The sequence below is a fragment of the Myotis myotis genome, unplaced genomic scaffold, assembly GCF_014108235.1.
Source record: "Myotis myotis isolate mMyoMyo1 unplaced genomic scaffold, mMyoMyo1.p scaffold_m19_p_1, whole genome shotgun sequence".
NCBI lineage: Eukaryota > Metazoa > Chordata > Mammalia > Chiroptera > Vespertilionidae > Myotis > Myotis myotis.
This window is the reverse complement of record NW_023416313.1, coordinates 46974656-46998152: the sequence shown is the minus strand read 5'-3', so window position 1 is coordinate 46998152 and position 23497 is coordinate 46974656. Positions and strand designations below refer to the sequence as shown.

The 23497-nt window shown below is 45.6% G+C and overlaps 1 protein-coding gene across 1 annotated transcript; it reads left to right on the top strand.

Annotated features, from left to right (window-relative positions):
* Window positions 1–1824: 1824 nt before the first annotated feature.
* Window positions 1825–3028, top strand: LOC118669275 (F-box only protein 31-like; the record flags this gene model as incomplete). Its single annotated transcript, XM_036335586.1, has 1 exon — window positions 1825–3028. A coding segment is annotated over one exon (1203 nt), but the record flags the coding sequence as incomplete, so codon positions are not given.
* Window positions 3029–23497: the final 20469 nt, after the last annotated feature.

The window sequence follows — 23497 nt, the reverse complement described above, 5'->3', positions numbered from 1 at the left end:
TGAGGCTTCTTAACCTCCATGTGCCTTTGTTTCCTTATCTGTCAAAAGAAGGTATTATAGTATACATCTATTATAAATATTAAAGGGAACAGAACCTAGACACAGAACCTAGAGACAGAACATGGCAAAAGATCCTGGACAGAAACTGGCCACAGAACCTAGAGACAGAACCTAGCGAGAGAACCTGGCTGAAGAACCAAGAGACAACCTGGCTACAGAACCTGGATAGAACATGGCAAGAGAACCTGACTAGAACCTGGTGACTGAACCTAGCTGGAGAACCTGGAGAACCTGGCTAGAGAACCTAGACACAGAACTTGGCTGGAGATCCTAACCAGAACTTTGTTGGAGATCCTGAACAAAACTTGGCTGGAGATCCAGACCAGAACTTGGCTGGAGATCCTGGCTAGAGATCCTGGCTAGGCTGCTGATCAACTGAACGCTGTCTCTGTGTCATTCCTTCTTCGCCGACTCCGTCCATACCTTTGGGGACCCCTAGACCTGCTGGGGTTGGACCCCAGCACCCATTCATCAGTTGATGAGTATTACGGTTGTTTCTGGTTTGAGGCTCTTATGAATAACGGTGCTGTGAACATTGTGTACAAGTTTTTGTGTGAACATGTTTCCATTTCTTTTTGGTATGTACCTAGAAGTGGAACTTCCGGACCATCAGGTGACTCTGGTTTTCCAACGTGGCCCCGCTATTTTACATTTCACCCAGCAATGTACAGAGGGGTCCAATTTTTAAGCATTCTCATGAATGTTTTATTTTCTTTTATTTTTTTAATCTTTAATTTCTTTATTGGTTAAGGTATTAAAAATGTGTCCTCATCCCCCCAGTAACCTTCAACCTCTCCCCTTCCCCCCCCCCCCCACTCATGTTCTCATCCCCCTGTTGTCCATATCCATTGGTTTGGCTTATATGCATGCATACAAGTCCTTTGATTGATCTCTTCCCCTTTCCCCCACCCTCCCCTACTTTCCCTCTGAGGACTGATAGTCTGATCACTGTTTCTCTGTCTTTGGATCTGTCCCTGTTCATCAGTCTATGTTGTTCTGTATATTCCACAAATGAGTGAGATCATGTGGTATTAATCTTTCTCTGACTGGCTTATTTCACTTAGCATAAAGCTCTCCAGTTCCATCCATGCTGTTGCAAATGGCAAGAGCTCCTTCTTTTTTACCACAGTGTAGTACAGTATTCCATTGTGTAGATATATCTGAGTTTTGTGGGGTTTTTTTACTGCATTTCTGTGAAATGTCCATCCCGCCCCCCCCCCCCCCAGGCATATCCCCAGAGGCATATCCCTACAGAAAGGAGATTAGTGACTGCCTGGGGCTAGGGCGGGAGAACAGGGAGGGGGCACTGGGAAAGGGAGGTGACTGTTAATAGGTATGGGATTAAAGCCCTACAATTGGCTCCTCTCTGAGGGGGCGTGGCTAGGCCCTGGAGGGCGTGGCTGGACTTTAGGGCGGACCTAGCCAGCTTAAAACCCAGCTGAGGCAGGGTGACCGACACTGTGGTGGCTGTTAAGCAAGGAGGCATGGAGGAGTGGCTTGCCTCTGCGGCTTGGGCTCTTCGCGGGGATGTCGGTGTCCTCAGGAGCGCCAGCGCCCAGCTGAGAAGGCAGCGGCCGAGGGCAAGCCGGCCCCGGCAGAAAAGCACCTCGAGGCGGACGCAGCAGCGCGGTGCTGGGCGGGGAGTGGAGGAATCGCGAGCCCCAGGCCGCCCCCGCACTGCTCGCACTGCTCGCTGCAGGACCTGCCGGTGGAGATGCTGGTGGAGATCTTCGCCTCGCTCCCCGCTCCCCGGCACCGACCTGCCCAGCCTGGCCCTGGCCTGCACCAAATTCCGCCACATCCTGCACATCCTGCATCTGGAGACAGCGCTGCCGGGAGGAGTTTGGCGTTTGGGAAAACTTGCAGAATCTGCAGACGGTAGGAACGTCTTACCGAGAAGTCTATGCGAAGCTGCTCCACCCGTACAGACACATTTTGGGATTGTGGCAGCTAGATACTAAGGGCTTTAAAACACTGCTGTATGTAGCGGTGGACGGCTTACGCATTACTGGTTGGACGTACGTGCCTTGTCTTAACACCCATGTGGATGGTCCAATGCAATTCAAGCCCTCGTTCAGAATTCGCCTGACCGAGAGGAAATCAGCCACGGTGGAGTGCATGGAAGGCCGCCACCGCAGGCCCCACAGCCGCCACCTGCAGATTCAGAAGGACAGGCTCACCAGCCAGTGCAAGAAGACGGACCACCGAAGGGATTCACCGACACGGCTTCGGGAGGAATTCGGGTCGGTGCTGTTGTTGGATGACACACTGCGGTATGACCGCCTGGCCTACCGCCGCCTCTACCTCCCGCCCAGCCACCCGGACGACCTCATCAGGCCAGGCCTCTTCCAAGGCAAATACGATCGCTGCGGCCTATCGATTGTCATGCTCAGCTTCCATGGGAAATATGCCAGGGTCACCAATATCTCGGGACACCACAACGACATAGAGATCCAGGTCAAGCACCGCATCCAGCTGCGAGATGGCGAGATCTTCCGCGACTTCAACGAGCTCTCCCGCGTGGTCCAGGAGATTCACGAGCAGGTGCTCCGAGAGCAGGAGCAGCAGCAAGAAGACGGGACTGAGGAAAGCGAGAGCCATGGCTGGCAGAGCCCTGCCCAGCCCAGCATCCGGGAGTCCGGGGCTGCAGCTGCAGAGGAGCAGCCTGTCCCGTTTGTTCTGCCTGTGGGCGTGAGCCCTAGGGACCAGAACTACCCCCAAACCTGCAGGATGTGTTTCTATGGCGTGGACACTGGTACCGTAGATGGCTCAGCCTGGCGCGATCCTGGAGTCTTCATCCTGTTCGATGAGAACCACTTGGGGTTCATCGATCTGGTGTATAAAACGTTCATGCTGTTCGGCAGAGTCCAGAACACCTTCCAGAATGTCGAGGCACCATCCCCGCAGGCCTTCCTGGAGATGCGCAAGAACATTCAGCAGGTTTCCCATCGTGGTTTGTTTTTTTAATCCTCACCCAAGGATATTTGATGTTTAGAGAGAGTGGGGGAGAGAGGGAAAGAAAGAAATAATCGATGTGAGAGAAACACATCAGTTGGTTGCCTCCTGCCCAAGCCCGAAACAGGGCCAGGCTGGGTAGGGGCCAGCAATTGAGGTAGAAATAAACCTTAGACCAGTGGTCTCAACCTTCCTAATGCTGCGACCCTTTAATACAGTCCCTCATGTTGTGGTGACCCCCAATTTCATTGTTACAAATTGAACATAATTAAAGCATAGTGATTAATCACAAAAAAATAAAGACACCTTAAAAAATAAATAAATAGGGAGAATCAAGGTGGCGGCATAGGTTAACGCCGGAGTTTGCTGCTTTGAACAACTACTTCAAAAGTGAAACCATGCCGAAACCGGTTTGGCTCAGTGGATAGAGCGTCGGCCTGCGGACTGAAGGGTCCCGGGTTCGATTCCGGTCAAGGGCATGTACCTGGGTTGCGGGCACATCCCCAGTAGGAGATGTGCAGGAAGCAGCTGATCGATGTTTCTCTCTCATGGATGTTTCTAACTCTCTATCCCTCTCCCTTCCTCTCTGTAAAAAATCAATAAAATATATTAAAAAAAAAAAAAAAAAAAAGTGAAACCAAAAAACGGAAGGGACATCACCCAGAACCACAGGAACGCTGGCTGAGTGGAAGTCCTACAACTAGGAGGAAAGAGAAACGCATACGGACACTCAGAGGAGACGCAGTGCTGAAGTCAAATTCTGAGGTGCGGAGTGCGCAGAGCGGGCTGGCGGCGGAGGGCGCGGTTGGCGTCTTCAATCGGGAGGGAGTCGCAGACTCTGAGCTCCAGATCCAGGCGAGTCTTTAGGGACCCAGACTCAAACGGGAGAAGCGGGACTGTCTGGCTTCGGTCAGAGCGAGTGCAGCTTTCTCTCTGAGCTTTGCAGGGGGTGCTGGGACTCAGAGAGGCAGAGCCCCTGGGGACAGGACTGAGAGCCGCCATAACTGCTTTCTCTGGCCCACCCTGTTGATCCTGTGCGACCCGCCCCGCCCAAGCCCTGCACACAGGCATTTGCCGGATAGCCTCAGGCAAACGCCAGATTAGCACCTCCCTAGAGGACAGAAGTTCTCTCACTGCAGACACAGCTGATTCTCATAGCCACTTGGCCTGGAGGTCAAACCCTCCCTGGAATTAGCTACAACAATCAAGATTTAACTATAAGACTGCGAACAAAGACCACTAGGGGGTGCACCAAGGAAGCATAACAAAATGCGGAGACAAAGAAACAGGACAAAATTGTCAATGGAAGATATAGAGTTCAGAACCACACTTTTAAGGTCTCTCAAGAACTGTTTAGAAGCCGCCGATAAACTTAATGAGATCTACAAGAAAACTAATGAGACCCTCGATCTTATATTGGGGAACCAACTAGAAATTAAGCATACACGGACTGAAATAACAAATATTATACAGACTCCCGACAGCAGACCAGAAGAGCGCAAGAATCAAGTCAATGATTTGAAATGCGAGGAAGCAAAAAACACCCAACCGGAAAAGCAAAATGAAAAAAGAATCCAAAAATACAAAGATAGTGTAAGGAGCCTCTGGGACAGCTTCAAGCGTACCAACATCAGAATTATAGGGGTGCCAGAAGATGAGAGAGACCAAGATATTGAAAACCTATTTGAAGAAATAATGACAGAAAACTTCCCCCACCTGGTGAAAGAAATGGACTTACAGGTCCAAGAAGCGTGGAGAACCCCAAACAAAAGGAATCCAAAGAGGACCACACCAAGACACATCATAATTAAAATGCCAAGAGCAAAAGATAAAGAGAGAATCTTAAAAACAGCAAGAGAAAGAAACTCAGTTACCTACAAGGGAATACCCATACGACTGTCAGCTGATTTCTCAACAGAAACTTTGCAGGCCAGAAGGGAGTGGCAAGAAATATTCAAAGTGATGAATACCAAGAACCTACAACCAAGATTACTTTATCCAGCAAAGCCATCATTCAGAATTGAAGGTCAGATAAAGAGCTTCACAGATAAGGAAAAGCTAAAGGAGTTCATCACCACCAAACCAGGATTATATGAAATGCTTAAAGGTATCCTTTAAGAAGAGGAAGAGGAAGAAAAAGGTAAAGATACAAATTATGAACAACAAATATGCATCTATCAACAAGTGAATCTAAGAATCAAGTGAATAAATAATCTGATGAACAGAATGAACTGTTGATTATAATAGAATCAGGGACATAGAAAGGGAATGGACTGACTATTCCTGGGGGGGGAAGGGGTGTGGGAGATGCGGGAAGAGACTGGACAAAAATCGTGCACCTATGGATGAGGACAGTGGGTGGGGAGTGAGGGCGGAGGGTGGGGCGGGAACTGGGAGGAGGGGAGTTATGGGGGGGGGAAAAAGAGGAACAAATGTAATAATCTGAACAATAAAGATTTAATTAAAAAAATAATAATAATAAAAAAATAAAAAATAAATAAATAAATAAATAAATAAATAAATAAATATTAAAGGAAATAATATATGTTAAGTGCAAAGAACAGTTCCTAGCAAATAATAAACCCTCAACAAATGTTAGGTGTTACCTGAGTGTATATAGTGTTTAAGAAAAACAAACAAAAAATTAAAACAAAATAGGATAAGTGCTATTCCAGAAGAAGTTAGGGTTATACGGCAAGGCCAACAAAGCAACTATAATGTCAGGAATGGTTTCCCAGAGGAAGTGACATTGAAGCTGGGTCCTAAAATATAAGTTGGAGTCAACATGATGATAGAGTGGTTCAAGCAAGGAGAGATCTTTGTGAAAGGATCAGGAATGAATTTAATATGATACTTGGGAGAAACTGAATGAGATCAATAGAGCTGAAGCATAAGAGATGAGACCAGGAAAGTGGAGTAGTATCCTGGTCAAAAGAACCTTTAAGAGAGTTTCAACTTTAAACCAAGAGTAATGAAAGCAATTTGAAGATTTTTTCTAAGAAAAAAAAAAAGATAATCTGACCATATTTGGGTTTGAAATTAATGGCTGCAGGGTAGAGAATATATTGGAGAAGAAAAGGGAAAATAGGACCATCTCTTGTGCCCTACAATCATGACATGCTTTACTATATTTCAAAGGCCAGATAAATACCATAGTCATTGGAAAGGCTTTCTTTACTGCTTGAGCTCTCATTGAACACTTTCTTCCTTCTAAATTCCAATAGCAATTTTTTTTATCCTGACAATACACTTTTAACTATAACCTCATCATAATGCCAGTATCTGAGGAGAAGAAGGTTGAGGGGTGTATTAGTCATCTATCTTTCCAAGCACAACTCCAAGAAAGACTCACAAGATATACAGGTGTTGGATGTTAGATTCCTAAAAGGTACATTCCGAGATTAAGTTTAGTATATGAGGAGTACTCATGGAGCAAAGGAGTATTCATGGGATCAACATCTGTGAAAGGGAGGGATAGGAAACAAGAGTGGGGAGAAGACAAGCAACAGCCTTAACCAACCCCATGAAAAGCTTTAGAGCTAGAATGGCCTTTCAGATGGCAAGGCCTTTATTCTCCACATCTATCAGCTCTTGGGGACAGGACTTTCTGTGACTCTGTAACTGAGGCAATCTCTGAAGATACTGAAAGCTGAAAGCTATCAGTACATAACTCCTTCAGCAGCTGAGGCTTCATCTTTCACTGAAGAAGATCCAGGTGGCGTATCACAATGTCACTATAGTGGGACAAGATAGCCTGGACTGCCTATCCAAAAAAAATGGACCAAGCTGATCAAAATATCAAACTTCACCCTAGCCTGGTGTTGCTCAGTGGTTAGAGTGTCTGCCCAAGTATAGTGGGGTTGTGGGTTTGATTCCCAGTCAAGGGCATATACCTGGGTTGTAGGTTCGATCCCTGGCACTGGTCAGGGCACATGTTGGAGGTAACAAATTGATGTGTCTCTCTCACATTGATGTTTATCTATCTATCTATCTATCTATCTATCTATCTATCTATCTATATCTCTCTCCCTTCCACTCTCTCTAAAAAGTCAATGGAAAAATATCCTTAGTGAGGATTAATAAAAAAAAACCAAACTATACTTAGCAACCTAATCATACCTTCTAGTAGCTATAACCTTCTTCTCAGAAGAAGAATGAATTTCCACTGTAAATAGACAAGTAGAGAGGAGGACTGTGGAAGAGAAGAAAAAAAAAGCTAAGTTTGTACTGAGCTCCAAACTGAGCTAGAACATTTTGGGTGAACATGTCTAGGCATATACGTTAGGCATCTGCTGTTAGAAGACAATTATCAACTAACAGAGATATACATGCTATAAACTGAAGTAATTAGACACTGACCCTCACCTGAGTCTAGCATCCCACAAGTCATGGGATAACCATTTTACCCAATGCTTTCATTCTTGAGTATATCTATATATACTAGTGGCTCGTTGCACGAAGATTCTCGCAATAGGCCTTCCTTCCCCTGGCTGCCGGCACCGATTTTCGGCACCCGGGACCCAGGCCTTTAATCCAGCCGCAGCAGCAAGGCTTGGCTTCTCCTCTCCAGCTGCTCCCAGCCCCTCCTTTTCTTTTTTTTTCCAGCTCCTCGAGCGGAGGCCAGGGCTGGCTGGAAGCCTGGGTTGCCCCCAGTGACCCAGGCCCCCAGCCACTCCTTGAGCAGAGCTTAGGCTCCCAGCCCCACCTTGAGTGGAGCCCAGGGCGAGCTGGAGGCCTGGATCGCCCCCAGGAACCCAGGCCACCAGCCCCACCTTGAGCAGAGTACAGGGTCGGTGGGAAGCTTGGCTTCCTCCGTTGCTGGGAGCAACCCAAGTCTCCTGCTCACTCCAGTTCCATGGCCGCCGCCATCTTCAGTCGTCTTCAGCCTTCACTCAGTGCCTGCATATGCAAATTAACCGCCATCTTTATTGGGTTAATTTGCATAGCTGCTCTGAATGGCTGGTGGGTGTAGCAGAGTGGCGGAGTGACGGAGTGATGGTTACTTTGCATGTTTTGCTTTTATTAGTGTGTGTGTATATATATACTCTCAGAATATATCTATAATATATATATATATCATGGTGCTCTTAAAACTGGAAGCAGTATTAATTGTGAATCAACAGTTGATTGCATAATCTATTTTGCATCTGTGGCTCAAATCCAAAATAGAAAAATAAAATGTACTTCACTCTTTGAAGGTTTCTATGTCCTTTAAAATTCCATAGATAAATATCTATGGCAATCTCTAAACCTTCTTTGCTTTTTTGTTGGGGCACTGGTATTCTTTAAGAGAAGAATGAGAAAGCCCAATTATGCCAGGAATTATTGCAACTATGAAGCTGTCCTGGTATGAGACTACTCACCCCCAAGGCCTTAAACTAAATCAGCAGGAGCATAAACTCTAATTCATGTTTAAGAGAGTATTATCAGGCCCTGGCCAGGTAGCTTAGTTGGTTACAGTGTTGTCTCAAAATACCAAGGTTGCAGGTTCAATCCCCAGTCAGGGCACATACAAAAATCAACCAATGAATGTATAAATAAGTGATACAACAAATATGTCTCTTTATCACTCTCTCATCAATAAAAAAAAATTTTAACAAGAGGGTGGTATCAGAGAAATAGTCTTCTAAGCACTTTATGATACTCCTTTAGACACTGGAATACTCAGTTGACTTTTTTGATTATCCATGATCTAAACATGTCCAAAAATGTAGCCTCATATGATTCCCTGTTTTTTGTGGCCCTAGGACTACTATACCATCTCTACCTCTGAGGTAACTTCAACAAATGTATCTTTGAAAGCTTTGGATTTGAATGTCTATGCTGGATTGTGTTAGGCTAGAGTTCACCGAAAGAACTGCATGTAATTTGGAAGGCAGAAGTCATTACTCTCAGAAGGTCATTGACAAAGTGACAAACACACACAATATTAGCAAGTCCTCACTTGTTCTCCCCTGCATTTGGTTCATTTTCCAGATGCTGGCCCTGTTGGCCAACAGTGACCCAGGTGCTTGACTGTGGACCTACCAAGGCAATAGCTACATGCAGTAACAACTTCCAAGAGGCAGCAATTTCCATAGATCTCACCACAAGTCCCCTTTGCTATGGTACTCTAACAGCCTAAAGTAGTTGGCTTCATCCTTTTCTCGGCAAGCTTTGACTTATCCACCAGACAAGTATTTTAAAGTACTAATTGGTGATGATTTTTCTGAGGCTCTGACTCCCCTCTCCCAGAACTTCATTTTCACAGCTCTTTTCACATTTAATAAATCCCTTATCCTCATACATTTTATAGTGGCTCTATTACTCTGACAAAGTCCTAAATGATACCCTTTCCAGCCAAGCAAGTTAAAGAAATCAGATATCAGTGGTCTGCAAATGGTAATTACTTTCAAAAGTGGAAGAGTTTCTTTACCTCAATTTCAGTCATACTCTGTCACTCATTTTCTCTTCTCATCATAAAAAAAGAAGCCTCCATCATCTCATGAAGGAATGAATGCCTGCCATAAGGTACCTCAGGATGAGGTAAATTCTAGATGTGTATATTTCTGGAAAAAGCTGGATATGACAATAATTATTTATACAATATATGAGACTGGACATGATCACTGTAAACAGCATCTTTAAAGCCTAAATCCACTCACTCGAGAGACCTTAAAACTCTTCCATGACCTAATGTTCCTAATAAGGAACAGCACAAATGACAAGAGAGCTAAGTTGTATGTCATATTCTTCTGGGAAGTAAAACTCCATATTATGTATATACCAGTTACATATAAGACAAGAAGTCCCTATTAATTTATTGACTGACAAGGCTATTAATGTCTGAGAGTCTTTTCTCAAAGACTGACATGGCCCTACAACTACAGAGAGAAGTAAATGGCTTCATGATGTGGCAACAAAAAGCAGACACTTGGACAAAGCAGCATCTGAGGTGGCTCCAGAATTACTGCCAGCAGAATTGAAGAATCAAGGTGTTGAAAGGGAGGCATGCAATATGTCAGAAAAAGAATTCAGAATAAGGATCATGCAGTTCATCAACTGAATGGATGAAAAAATCCACAATTTATGTAAGAATCCACAAGAAATAAAGAGTGATATAGCTGCAATGAAAAATACCATGGAAAGTTTCAACAATAGACTAGGAGAAGTGGAGGACTGAATTAGTGAATTAGAAGACAGGAAAGCAAAACACACCCAAACTGAACTGCAATTGGGAAAAGAATTAAAAGACAAGAGGAGAGCCTAAGGAAGCTTTGTAACAACATGAAATGAGCAACATGTGAATAATAGGGGTGCCAGGATGGCAGGAAGAGGAACAAGTCTCTTCCTGGTAGAAAACCTATTTGAAGAAACAATGTCAGAAAACTTCCCTGATGTGAGGAAGAAAAAAGTCACATAAGCACAGAGAGTACCAAACAAGATGAACCCAAAAAGACCCACACCAAAACCCGTCGTAATTATGAAGACAAACATTCAGGACAAAGAGAGAATCTTAAAGGCTGTAAGAGAAAAACAGAAAGTTACCTACAAGGGATCTCCCATTAGGTTATCAAATGATTTCTCAACAGAAACACATCAGGCCAGACGGGAATGGAAGGAAATTTACAAAGTGACGCAAAGCAAGGTACTGAATCCAAGAATACTCTATCCAACAAGGCTATCATTCAAAATTGAAGTGGAAATAAGAAGTTTCACAGACAAAAAAAAGGATAAGGGAGTTCATCACTACCAAGACAGCAATGCAAGAAATGCTACAGGGACTGATGTAAAAAAAAGAAATAAAAACAGAAGAAAGAACAAAGGCACAAAAAATAAAAATGGTTACAAACAAGTACCTATCAATAATAACTTTAAACATAAATGGCCTAAATGCTCCAATAAAAAGACATCGAGTGAAGTGGCTGAATGGATAAAAAAAAATGACCCATATATATGCTGTCTACAAGAGACCCACCTCCAAACAAGAGACTCACACAGACTGAAAGTGAATGGATGGAAAAATATATTTCAGGCAAATGGAAATGAAAAAAAAGCTGGGATAGCAATACTTATATCTGACAAAATAGACTTCAAAGTGAAGGCCATAACAAGAGATAAGGAAGGCCACTTCATAATCCTAAAGGGATTGACACAACAAGAGGATATAACCCTGGTAAACATATATGCACCCAATGCAGGAGCACCCAAATACATAAAAAAACTCCTGGAAGATAGCAAGGGAGAAATCTGGAATAATACAATCATAGTAGGGGACTTTAATACCCCACTTGACATTACTAGATAAATCCTCTAGACAAAAAAATCAGCAAAGAAACAGGAATTCTAAATGACTCACTAGATCAGATGAACTTAATTGACATCTTCAGAACATTTCATTCACCCAAAGCCACAGAATATACATTCTTCTCAAGTGCACATGGGACATTTTCAAAGAGACCACATATTGGGGAACAGGCAAAGTCTCTCCAAATTCAAGAAGACTGAAATCATATCAAGCATCTGCTCAGACCACAATGGCATAATATTAGAAATCAACTACAATAAAAACAATCAAAAAATTCAAGCACTTGGAGGCTGAGTAGCATGCTATTAAACAATGATTGGATTACCAAAGAGATCAAAGAATAAATTTAAAACATCCTGGAAACAAGTGACAATGAAAACAAAACACTCCAAAATCTATGGGACACAGTGAAAGCAAGCCTGAAAGGGAAGTTTATAGCTCTACAAGCTTCCCTCAAAAAAGAAGAAAAAGTCATTTAACTCTACAACTTAAAGAATTAGAAAGAGAGCAACAAGAAAAGCCCAGAGTGAGCAGAAGGAAGGAGATAATAAAGATCAGAGCAGAAATAAATGACATAGAGACAAAAAAAAAATACAAAAGATCAAAAACACCAAGAGCTGGTTCTTTGAAAGGGTAAACAAGATTGATGAACCTCTAGCCATGCTCACCAAGAAGCAAAGAGAGAGGACCCAAAAAAACAAAATCAGAAATGAAAGAGGCGAAATAACAACAGACCCCACAGAAATAAAAAGGATTGTTAAAAAATACCATGATCAACTCTATTCCAATAAGCTAGACAACCTAGAGAAAATAGACATATTCCTAGAAAAACTCAATCAAGAAGAATCTAAAAATCTCAATAGACCAATAACTAGGGAAGAAATTGAAGCAGTCATCAAAAAGCTTCCAGTCCACAGCCATCTAGTAAATCCTATCTTAACTAAACCAAGGACAAATTAAACTAAGAGAATAAACCTCAATTTGATATAATAGACTACAACCTTCCAAACTAATGTCCCTTTCCTTACACCAGACCATTTGTCATAACTCTTATTATTCTATCTTTTACCCCAGTAGTACTAAAATGTATAAAACAGTTTGTCTCCACCAGGTTACAAGCCCTACTTGTACTCAGAAAATACCACTGCTAGATACCATCACAACCTCCTTTTGTGCCCAGGCCTCATCATCCCTCTGACCCCCAGAGCAAGGACAATAGGCCAGGTACAGATGTAAAAACTGACCAGGAGGGCAGAAAGCTCCAGATACCTAGAAAGGGGCAAAACTGGAAAACAAAATAAGCAAACAAACACCCTTGCTTCTAGAATAACCTATCCTCCCACTAGCCTTCCTGGGAAAAAAATAGCCCCTCTTGCATATCAGCTGAATGACTACTAAATTACATACCCAGATTTCCACATTCCTGCAGATTATTAGTAACAACATTTCCCTACCTGGTGCAGACTATACCATCTGAACAGTGCAAGATATTTTTAAACTCATTACAGACCTCTGGCTCCAGGGAAATTTACAGAATTTTTCTTCAGATCACATCTATTCGTTTACCTTCATAGTGCTTCTAAATCTTGCAGATTTCTTATATCCCTAAAATGGTCCCCCTACTCACCCTAGACTACCTTTTTAGCCAAAAAGAGAGGGGTTTGTTTCATTGCTAGCACCTCCTGTTGTTTTTATCTAAACTGTACAGGTCAAATAAAGAAAAAAAAAAGCTTCCAGCAAACAAAAGCCCGGACCAGACGGCTTCACAGGGGAGTTTTACCAAACATTCAAAGAGCTAAAACCTATCCTCCTCAGACTATTCCAAAAAATTCAAGAGGAAGGCACACTTCCAAGTTCATTCTATGAAGCCAGCCTTACCCTAATACCAAAACCAGATAAAGACAACACAATGAAAGAGAATTACAGGCCAATATCCCTCATGAACATAGAGGCCAAAATCCTCAACAAAACTCTAGCAAATTGGATCCAGCATTACATCAGAAAGGTCATACACCATGGCTAAGTAGGATTTATCCCAGGCATGCAAGGATTGTACAATATCCACAAATCAATAAACGTGATACATCACATAAACAAATTGAGATATAACTATTACATAGTCATATCAATTGATGCAGAAAAAGCTTTTGACAAAATCCAACACCCTTTCTTGATAAAAAAAAAAAACCCTCAGCAAAATGGGAATAGAGGGATCATTATTCAACATAATAAAGCCTTATATGACAAATCTACAGTCAACATCATACTCAAGGGCAAAATCTAAAACCATTTCACCTAAGAACAGGAATGAGACAGGGATGCCCACTCTCACCACTCCTGTTCGACATAATATGGGAAGTGCTAGCCATAGCAATTAGACAAGAAGACGAAATAAAAGGTATCCAAATTGGAAAAGAAGACTAAACAGTCATTATTCGCAATGACATGATACTGTACATAGAAAACCCTAATGACTCCATCAAAAAATTATGACTTAATAAATGAATTCAGCAATGTAGCAGAATACAAAATTAACGCCAAAAAATCTATGGCATTTTTATATACCAATGATGAACTTATAGAAAGAGAGATTTTTAAAAAAAAAAATCCCATTTACCATGCACTAAAAAAATTAAGATACCTAGGAATAAACTTAACTAAGGAGATAAAAGACCCGTACTCAGAAAACTACAGGACACTGAACAAAGAGATAGATGGAAGAACATACCATGTTCATGGAATGGTAGAATCAACAACATTAAAATATCTATATTACCCAAAGTAATATATAGATTCAATGTACTTCCCATTAAAATACCAACAGCATATTTCACAGACCTAGAACGAACTCTCCAAAAATTTATCTGGAATAAAAAGGACCCCAAGGTGAGAGCCTGAGTGAGAGTGTGGGAGCAGGGAATGGGGGGATAAGACACATATGTAATACCTTAATCAATAAAAAAAAAAGACCCTGAATAGCTACAGCAATACTGAGAAAGAAGAACCAACTAGGAGGGATCGCAATACCAGATATAAAGCTGTATTACAAAGCCACTGTTCTCAAAACTGCCTGGTACTGGCACAAGAACAGACATATAGACCAATGGAATAGAATAAAGAATCCAGAAATTGACCCAAACCAATATGTTCAATTAATATATGACAAAAGAGGCAAGAACATACAATGGAGTCAAGACAGTCTTTTAAGTAAATGGTGTTGGGAAAATCGGACAGATACATGCAAAAAAATGAAACTAGACCACCAACTTACACCATACACAAAAATAAACTCAAAATGGACAAAGGACTTAAACATAAGACAGGAAACCATAAAAATATTAGAAGAATCCATAGGCAGAAAAATCTCAGACATATGCCAAAGCAATATCTTCACCAATATAGCTCCTAGGGAAATGGAAACTAAAGAGAAAATAAACAAATGGAACTACATCAAAATAAAAAGCTTCTGCACAGCAAAAGAAACCATCAACAAAACAAGAAAGCCCACTGCATGGGAGAACATATTTGCCAATGTTATTACCAATGAGGGTTTAATTTCCAACATTTACAGGAAACTCATACAACTTAACAAAAGGAAGATAAACAACCCAATCAAACAATGGGCAACAGACTTAAACAGATACTTTTTGAAAGAGGACATAAGGAAGGCCAAGATACATGTGAAAACATGCTCAAAGTCACTTATCATCTGGGAGATGCAAATCCAAACAACAATGAGGTACCATCTCACACCTGTCAGAATGGCTATCATCCACAAATAACAAGTGCTGGCAAAGATGCGGAGAAAAAGGCATCCTCGTGCACTGCTGGTGGGAATGCAGACTGGTGCAGCCACTGTGGAGAACAGTATGGATTTTCCTCAAAAAACTAAAAATGGAACTTCCATTTGACCCCGTGATCCCACTTCTAGGAATATATCACAAGAAACTAGAAACACCAATCAGAAAGGATTATTGCACCCCTATGTTCATAGCAGCACAATTCACCATAGCTAAGATTTGGAAGGAACCTATGCTCACCAGTATACAACCAACGCCTTTAATAGCTAAGATTTGGAAACAGCTTAAGTGACCATCAGCAGATGAATGGATTAAAAAACTGTGGTACATCTACACAATGAAATGCTTTGCTACAGTAAAAAAAGAAGGGATTGTTACCATTTGCAAGACCATGGATGGAACTGGAGATCATTATCCTAAGCAAAATAAGCCTGTCAGAGAAAGATAAATATCACATGATCTCACTCATTTATGCATCAGACCGTCAAACCACAGGGAAGGTAGGGGAGAGGGGAAAGGGAGAGAAATAAAATTGTATGCATGCATATAAGCCTAACCAATGCACACAGACACCAGAGCATGTGAGGGCATGAGTGAGGGTGTGGGGGTAATCGAGGGATAAGGACACATATGTAATACCTTAATCAATCTACACTAATAAAAGAGAAACATGCAAATTAACCATCACTCTACCACTCTGCTACACCCACAAGCCACTCCCACCAGCCAATCAGGATAGAGTATGCAAATTAACCCAACTAAGATGGCGGCGGCCACAGAGCTGGAGCAAGCAGGAGGCTTGGGTTGCCCCTGGCTGGCCCTGGGCTCTGCTCAAGGCTACAAAGTTTCAATTATAGAAGATAAATAAATCTCAGATAACCTGCTTCCAGCCTGCCGGAAAAAGAAAAAAGAAAAAAAGGAGAGACTGGGAGCTTGGGTCCCCGAGGTGGGGGGGGGGGGGGGGTGGTCAGCCTGAAAATGGTCATCGGCCCCTCACCCAGGCTGGCCAGGCACCCCAGCAGGACCCCCCCTCACCCTGAAGGGGCTGTGGCCAGCCAGCAAACAGCTATCAGCCCCTCACCCAGGCTGGCCAGGCACCCCAGTGGGGACCCCCACCCTGAAGGGGGTGTGGCCAGCCTGAAATGGCCCTCAGCCCCTCACCCAGGCTGACCAGGCACCCCAGCGGGACCCCCACCCTGATCCGGGACACCCTTCAGGGCAAACCAGCCAGCCCCCATCCATGCACCAGGCCTCTAACCTATATAATAAAAGGGTAATATGCAAATTGACCCTAACAGCAGAACAACTGCGAATGACTGGTCACTATGACACACACTGACCACCAGGGGCAGATGCTCAATGCAGGGGGGGTGTGCTCCCACAGGGGGAGTTCTGCTCAGCCACAAGCCAGGCTGATGGCTGTCAGTACAGTGGTGGTGGCGGGAGCCTCTCCCGTCTCCTCAGCAGCACTAAGGATGTCCGACTGCAGCTTAGGCCTGCTCCCCGCTGGCAAGTGGACATCCCCCTAGGTGTCCCAGACTGTGAGAGGGCACAAGCCAGGCTGAGGGACCCCCTGAGTGCACAAATTTTGTGCACTGGGCCTCTAGTAAAGAAATAAAAGAATCAAGGTGTTGTTCTACCACCATGACTGGGTAGCTCAGTTGGTTGGAACTTTGTCCCAATAGGTCAAAGTTGCTGGTTCAAACCCTGCTAAGGGCACATACAGTAATCAAGCAATGAATGCCTAAATAAGTAGAACAACAAATTGATGTTTCTCTCTCTCTCCCTAAAATTAAATAAATAAATACATTTAAAAGGTGTTTTTTCCCCAAAGAGAAGCCCAGACAAATGTTAACTTGACTGGATACTGAGATCCATTCAAAGCCCGAAATATCACCCATGAGGATGTCTGGTAGTCCTTTTTTCTGACAAAACTTTGTGAGATATACAAGATTTGCATCTAGAATGAAAGTAGGCTCAGGATTCCCTGGGGAAAATTATACTCTGATCCCTCAGAACTCATTAAAAAACTGTTACCATGGTTTTTCATAGCCCTTCCCTTTCATATAGATATAGTATAATTCTTAGTGCTTCCACCAAATGGGGCACAAGATATACTTTTCATTGGATCATATTCTGCTTCAAAGCCTGCTGCCTTGCTGATTAAAGAGGTGTTCTATCTCCATAAAGTACGTGATAATTCAGAATGAGACTATGTATTGCAATTAGTCTTATGTTTCTAGTGTACATCCCTCAAATTCTTCAATGTCTGAATTTATCCCTTTCCTACTCACTATCCACAGAAGTTTTAAAAGAATGATCAACTAGATATAGAAAGAAAACGTATATGGCTACATATCAAATAAACAATATGACTAGGTCATCCATCTTACAACAGAGAAGTTGGCCTTTAACAATTTTTATGTACCCCTTCATCAACAAATATGACTATCATGCCCACTGCTTTCCTTTATGTCTAGCAGCACCATAACCTTCGCCACAAATCTATTTCTGGAAGAAATCCAAAACAGCCCGAAGGACTTATGGGCATCCAATACAAAGCTTTTCTTTTGTGGTTTCCACTATCACCTATGCCCTGCAGCATGTGAGTTCTCAGTTTCTATAGCCACACCTTCTAACACATAGATTGATAATTTACATAGCTATGGCCACCCTGGTCAGATCCTTTAGCCACTTCCCACTATCTGTTCCCATCAAAGAAATTCACCATACCTTTCACCCATGCTTCCATTATATGGCAAATTGTATGGTCACCCGTTCTCTACTTCACCTTCATCACCATGACAATTTCCATTTCCTTTCTTCAGATCCATCACCACCCTTTCCTGACCTCAAAACTTTAGTGAAGAGCCCACTACAACTACCAGAATTTATCCAGAAAGCTCCACCATATCCTTAGAAACTTCTCTGAGCTCTCACTTTACTCCCTTGGTTTAAATGAAATCTGGCTGTCCCCTGAAGACACCACTTCTCCTATGCCCCTCTCTAGTGCAGATTCATTGGCAGGTAAATGAGAAAGTTCCTGTTGAATGACTTCTGTTTTCTTAGTAAAATAGGAGATGAGATCATCTTCTAAAAGTGATCAAGGAGGTGTGTGGGGGCATGGTTAGAGATTGGAGTAAAATACTGTCCATCATTTCCAATTTATCAGCAAATTTTATTTGCTCTGTTCTTGATTATCACTCAACACCCTGACCTGTGTGGCAGGAGGGGCCTAGCAGACCAACTGTGTCCTCAGCTGTCCTTCTCCAGGGGCCCTTTCTGAGGCCTCAGAACTGCTGCCTGGGGGTGAGGGCGGGGGGATGGCACCAGGCATGTGGGTATGCTGTGGAGCACTGCCATGGCACCCCATCCTGTATCTTCTGTAACTGAGAACCCTGACTTCAGGACACCTGGATGAATGGCCATGGGCACGAGCATGGGCACATGGGCTCTTCTGCTGAGCCAGCAGTTAAGACATGGGGTTGAGGCCCATGGCCTCTGTTCTCTGTCTCCTTCCTAGGCTTCAGAAATCTGTGAAGACTCAGGGCCCATGTTGTCAGCTGTGCAGGCTGAAATGATGATATATTTATTCTATTCCATTTGTACTTTCACATCCTATCTAATAAAAGACAAAAAGGGTAATTGACCATACCTTTGCTACGCTTCCCATTGGCTAATCAGGGAAATATGCAAACTAACCGCCAACCAAGATGGCGGCCGGCATCCACGCAGCTGAAGCGAGCAGGAGGCTTGCTTGCTTCAGTGATGGAGGAAGCCAAGGTTCCCCACCGGCCGTGGCCTGGCTCTGAGTTCCGAAAGCAACAAAGTTTCAATTATAGAAGCTAAACAAACCCCAGATACCTGCTTTCAGCAGGCCGTGGCCTCAGAGCTGGAGCCAGCTCTCAGCTCCAGTGACATCAATGAAGTTTCAATTTTATAGAAGGTAAATAAATCCCAGAATAAAAATAAAAATAAAAAAAGGAGAGGCTGGGAGCTTTAGTTGCCTGCCGGCCAGCCTGAAAACGGCCTCCAGCCCCTCACCCAGACTGGCCAGGCACCCCAGTGGGGACCCCCACCCTAAAGGGGGTGTGGCCAGCCTGAAAACAGCCATCAAACCCTCATCCAGGCTGGCCAGGCACCCCAGTGGGGACCCCCCACCCTGAAGGGGGTGTGACCAGCCTGCGAACACCAATCAGCCCCTCACCCAGGCTGGCCAGGCACCCAAGCGGGACCCCCACCCTGATCCGGGACACCCTTCAGGGCAAACCAGCTGGCCCCCACCCGTGCACCAGGCCTCTATCCAATATAGTAAAAGGGTAATATGCAAACTGACCCTAACAGCAGAAAGACTGGGAATGACTGGTCACTATGACAAACACTGACCACCAGGGGGCAGATGATCAATGCAGGAGCTGCCCTTTGGTGGTCAGTGCGCTCCCACATGGGGAAGCTCTGCTCAGCCACAAGCCAGGCTGATGGCTGCCATTACAGCAGTGGTGGTGGGAGCCTCTCCTGCCTCCTCAGCAGCGCTAAGGATGTCCGACTGCAGCTTAGGCCTGCTCCCCACTGGTAAGTGGACATCCCCCAAGGACTGCCGGGCTGCCAGAGGGATGTCTGATTGCCAGCTTAGGCCAAATCCCCCGGGAAGCAGGCCTAAGCCAGCAGGTGGTCATCCCCTGAGGGGTCCCAGACTGGAAGAGGGCACAGGCCGGGCTGAGGGACACCCTCCCCCCAAGAGCACAAATTTTTGTGCATAGGGCATCTAGTACTATTAATAAAATAAATGCTCTAGAAAAAAATTTTATTTGCTCTGATTTCATAATATCTTTTTAATCCAACCACTTCCAGCCATCTCCACCAATAATAAAGCAGTCTAAGCCAGCATTATACCTTCCCTGAATATCCCAAATCAGCATCTGACTGATCTCCCTACATCCTTTTTGTCTCCCCACATACACAACTCAGATTATCTTTTCAGAACACAGATCATAGTCCTCTCTGGCTTAATACATTACAGTGGCATCCCATCTTTCTTTGGGAAGACAGAAATCTTTGCAATGGCCCTCTCTGATTGGCCTTTACTTGCTTCTTAAACTCATCTGGCAACATGCTTTTTATAGCTTTCTGACACAACGGAAATAGTAACATTCTTTCAACTACTTGAAGCCACCATTTTTCTTTCACCACAGGGGCTTTGGATGGGTATAGTTTCTCTCTCATTTACCTAGTTAATTCCTACTTTCCATTAAGATCTCAGGTCAACCATAACTTCTAAGGAAAGCACTGTTATATTCTCATATAGTACCATGAGCTTCTTCCTTATAACACTATAACAATTATAGTTTTCCCTTAACTATAATTACACTAGAGGCCTGGTGCACAAAAATTTGTGCACTTGGGGGAGGGGGGGTCCCTCAGCCCGGCCTGTGCCCTCTTGCAGTCTGGGACCCCTCGGGAGATAACAGACTGCTGGCTTAGGCCTGCTCCCGGGTGGCAGAGGGCAGGCCCAATCCCTAGGTGCAGCCCCTAGTCGGGCTCAGAGCAGGGCCGATTGGGGAGTTGGGGCACTGCCCCCTGTCATGCACAGAGCAGGGCGGATCGGGAGGTTGCAATGCCGCCCTCAGTCATGCTCAGGGTAGGGCCGATTGGGGGGTTGAGGCACCGCCCCCTGTCACACTCGAGGTAGGGTTGATGGGGAGGTTGCGGTGCCACCCCCTGTCACGCACAGAGCAGGGCCCATCAGGGGGGTTGGGGCTTCGTACCCTGTCACACACAGAGCAGGGTCAATCCGGGGGTTGGGGAGCTCCCCCCGTCATGCACAGAGCAGGGCCGATCAGGGGGTTGAGGAATTCCCCCCTGTCACTCACAGAGTAAGGCCGATAGGAGAGTTGGGGAACCGCCCCCTGTCACACACAGAGCAGGGCGGATCAGGGGGTTGGGGCGCTGCACCCTGTCACACACAGAGCAGGACCCGTGGGGGGCGGTTGGGGCATCGCCATCTATCACCCACAGAGCAGGGCAGATCAGGAGGTTGGGGCGCCGCCACTGTCACACTCAGGGCAGGGCCGATGGGGAGGTTATGGCTCTACCCGTCACACAATGAACAAGGCTCATGGGGGGGGGGGGGGGCGCCGCACCCTGTCACACACAGAGCAGGGCCGATCAGGGGGTTGGGGCACCACAGCCTGTCACACACAGAGCTGCAGGGCTATCAGAGGGTTGGGGAGCTCCCCCCTATCAGGCACAGAGCAGGGCTGATCAGGGGGTTGGGGCGCCTTCCCCTGTCACGAACAGAGCAGGGCAGATAGGGAGGTTGTGGCCCCGCCCCCGGTCACATACAGAGCCGCAGGGCGATCAGGGGGTTTGGGCGCTGCCCCCTGTCACGCTGATCCCGGTGCCCGGAGGCATATTACCCTTTAACTATAGAGGATAGAGGCCTGGTGCATGGGTGGGGGCCAGCTGGTTTGCCCTGAAGGGTGTCCTGGATCAGGGTGGGGTCCCCACTGGGGTGCCTGGCCAGCCTGGGTGAGGGGATGATGGCTGTTTGCAGCTGGTCACACACCCTTCAGGGTGGGGGTCCCCACTGGGGCTCCTGGCCAGTCTGGATGAGGGGCTGTGGGCTGTTTTCAAGCTGTCGGGTGACTGAAACTCCCAACCGCTCCTTTTTTTCTTTTCCTTTTTTTTTTTTAAATATATTTTATTGATTTTTTACAGAGAGGAAGGGAGAGAGATAGAGAGTTAGAAACATTGATGCGAGAGAAACATCGATCAGCTGCCTCCTGCACATCTCCTACTGGGGATGTGCCCGCAACCCAGGTACATGCCCTTGACCGGAATCAAACCTGGGACCTTTCAGTCCGCAGGCCGACGTTCTATCCACTGAGCCAAACCAGCTTCGGCTTTTTTCTTTTTTTTTTTTATTCTGGGCTAGCTTTAGCTCTGAGGCTTGGCTCCAGCTCTTAGGCCTCCACTGCTGAAAGCAGGTATCTGGTTTTTTTGGGTTCTATAATGGAAACACTGTTTCAACTCCAGCTCTGAGATCCCGGCTGGCTGAAAGCAGGTTTCTGGGATTTTGTTTAGCTTCTATATTTGTAACAATGTTTCAAATTGCAAGCTCAGAGGCCGGCAGCGGGAGGCATGTAACGTTGGAGTCCTCCTTCACTTAAGCAAGCAAGCCTCATGTTGGCTTCAAGCTGCCTGGCTGCCGACTGCCATCTTGGCTGGCAGTTAATTTGCATATCACCCTGATTAGCCAATGGGAAGGGTAGCAGATGTATGGCTAATTACCATGTTTCTCTCTTATTAGATAGGACTAGGGGCCCGGTTCATGAAAACTCATGCACTGGAGGGGGGGGCATCCCTCAGCCCAGCCTGCCCCCTCTCACAGTCCAGGAGCCCTCAGGGGCAGGAGGTGACCCAGAGATCAGGGGAAGGCGCCGCCCCCATCACACCTCTGCTGGTGCCACTGTCGGCAGCGCAAGCCTTGGCCAGCTCTGGTTACCTGAGCCTTGGGTGGCCCTGGGCAGCTGAGCAGCCTCCATCCAAGGCTTGCCTGTGCCTCGGGCTGGCCCTGGGTGGCTGGGGGGATGAAGGGACTGGGGGACTCTGGAAGCAGGCCTGTGGCACAGCCAGACCCACCTGGGGGCAGGTCCTGCCATACCATGTGCCTGCCGCCCGGGCAAGGCTGAGTGGACTGGGTGCTACCATCCTGTGGCTGTGGGTGCCACCATATTTGAGGGCATGGCAGTCAATTAGCATATTTCCTCTTTAGTAGATAGGACTACGGGTCCAGTGCATGAATTCATGCAGCTTCAAAGGATCTGTGGGCCGTGAGGCTGCGGTAGGCACAGAGGCAAATCTCAGCCCATCCTCTGTGGCCCCGCCCAGTCCCTCCCACCATAGCCCTGTCCCCTGTCTGCTAGCAGCCCAGCTCCAGCTGCTGCCACTCCCATTCACTGACAGCACCAGCCCCACTCGTACCCTCTGACAACACAAAGCAATTGGAGCTGGCACCAGCAGCGGGTGCGAGCGGGGCCAGCACCATCAGTGGGTGCGAGCGGCAACTGCTGCTCCTATTGCCCTTCAGGAGCAGGAGGAGTCTGGAGAAGCCCTCAGGGGCAATCAGGGCTGGCAGCCACCTCTCACACCAGCTGATGGCGCCAAGTGATCAGGACCAGTGTCAGGCACCAGCAGTGGGTTCAAGCGGTGGCTCCAGTGACAGAAACAGGTGCAAGTGCCAGGCAGGACCACAGCACATGGGAGCAAAGAATTTTCAGTAACCACCAGAGGCTCACCCTGATGACAGGTACTGGTACCCCACTTTGTTCTGGCACCCCAGCTCACCTGCTCCACCATCCCTCCATTGCTGACACCCATCATGTTCCACACTCTG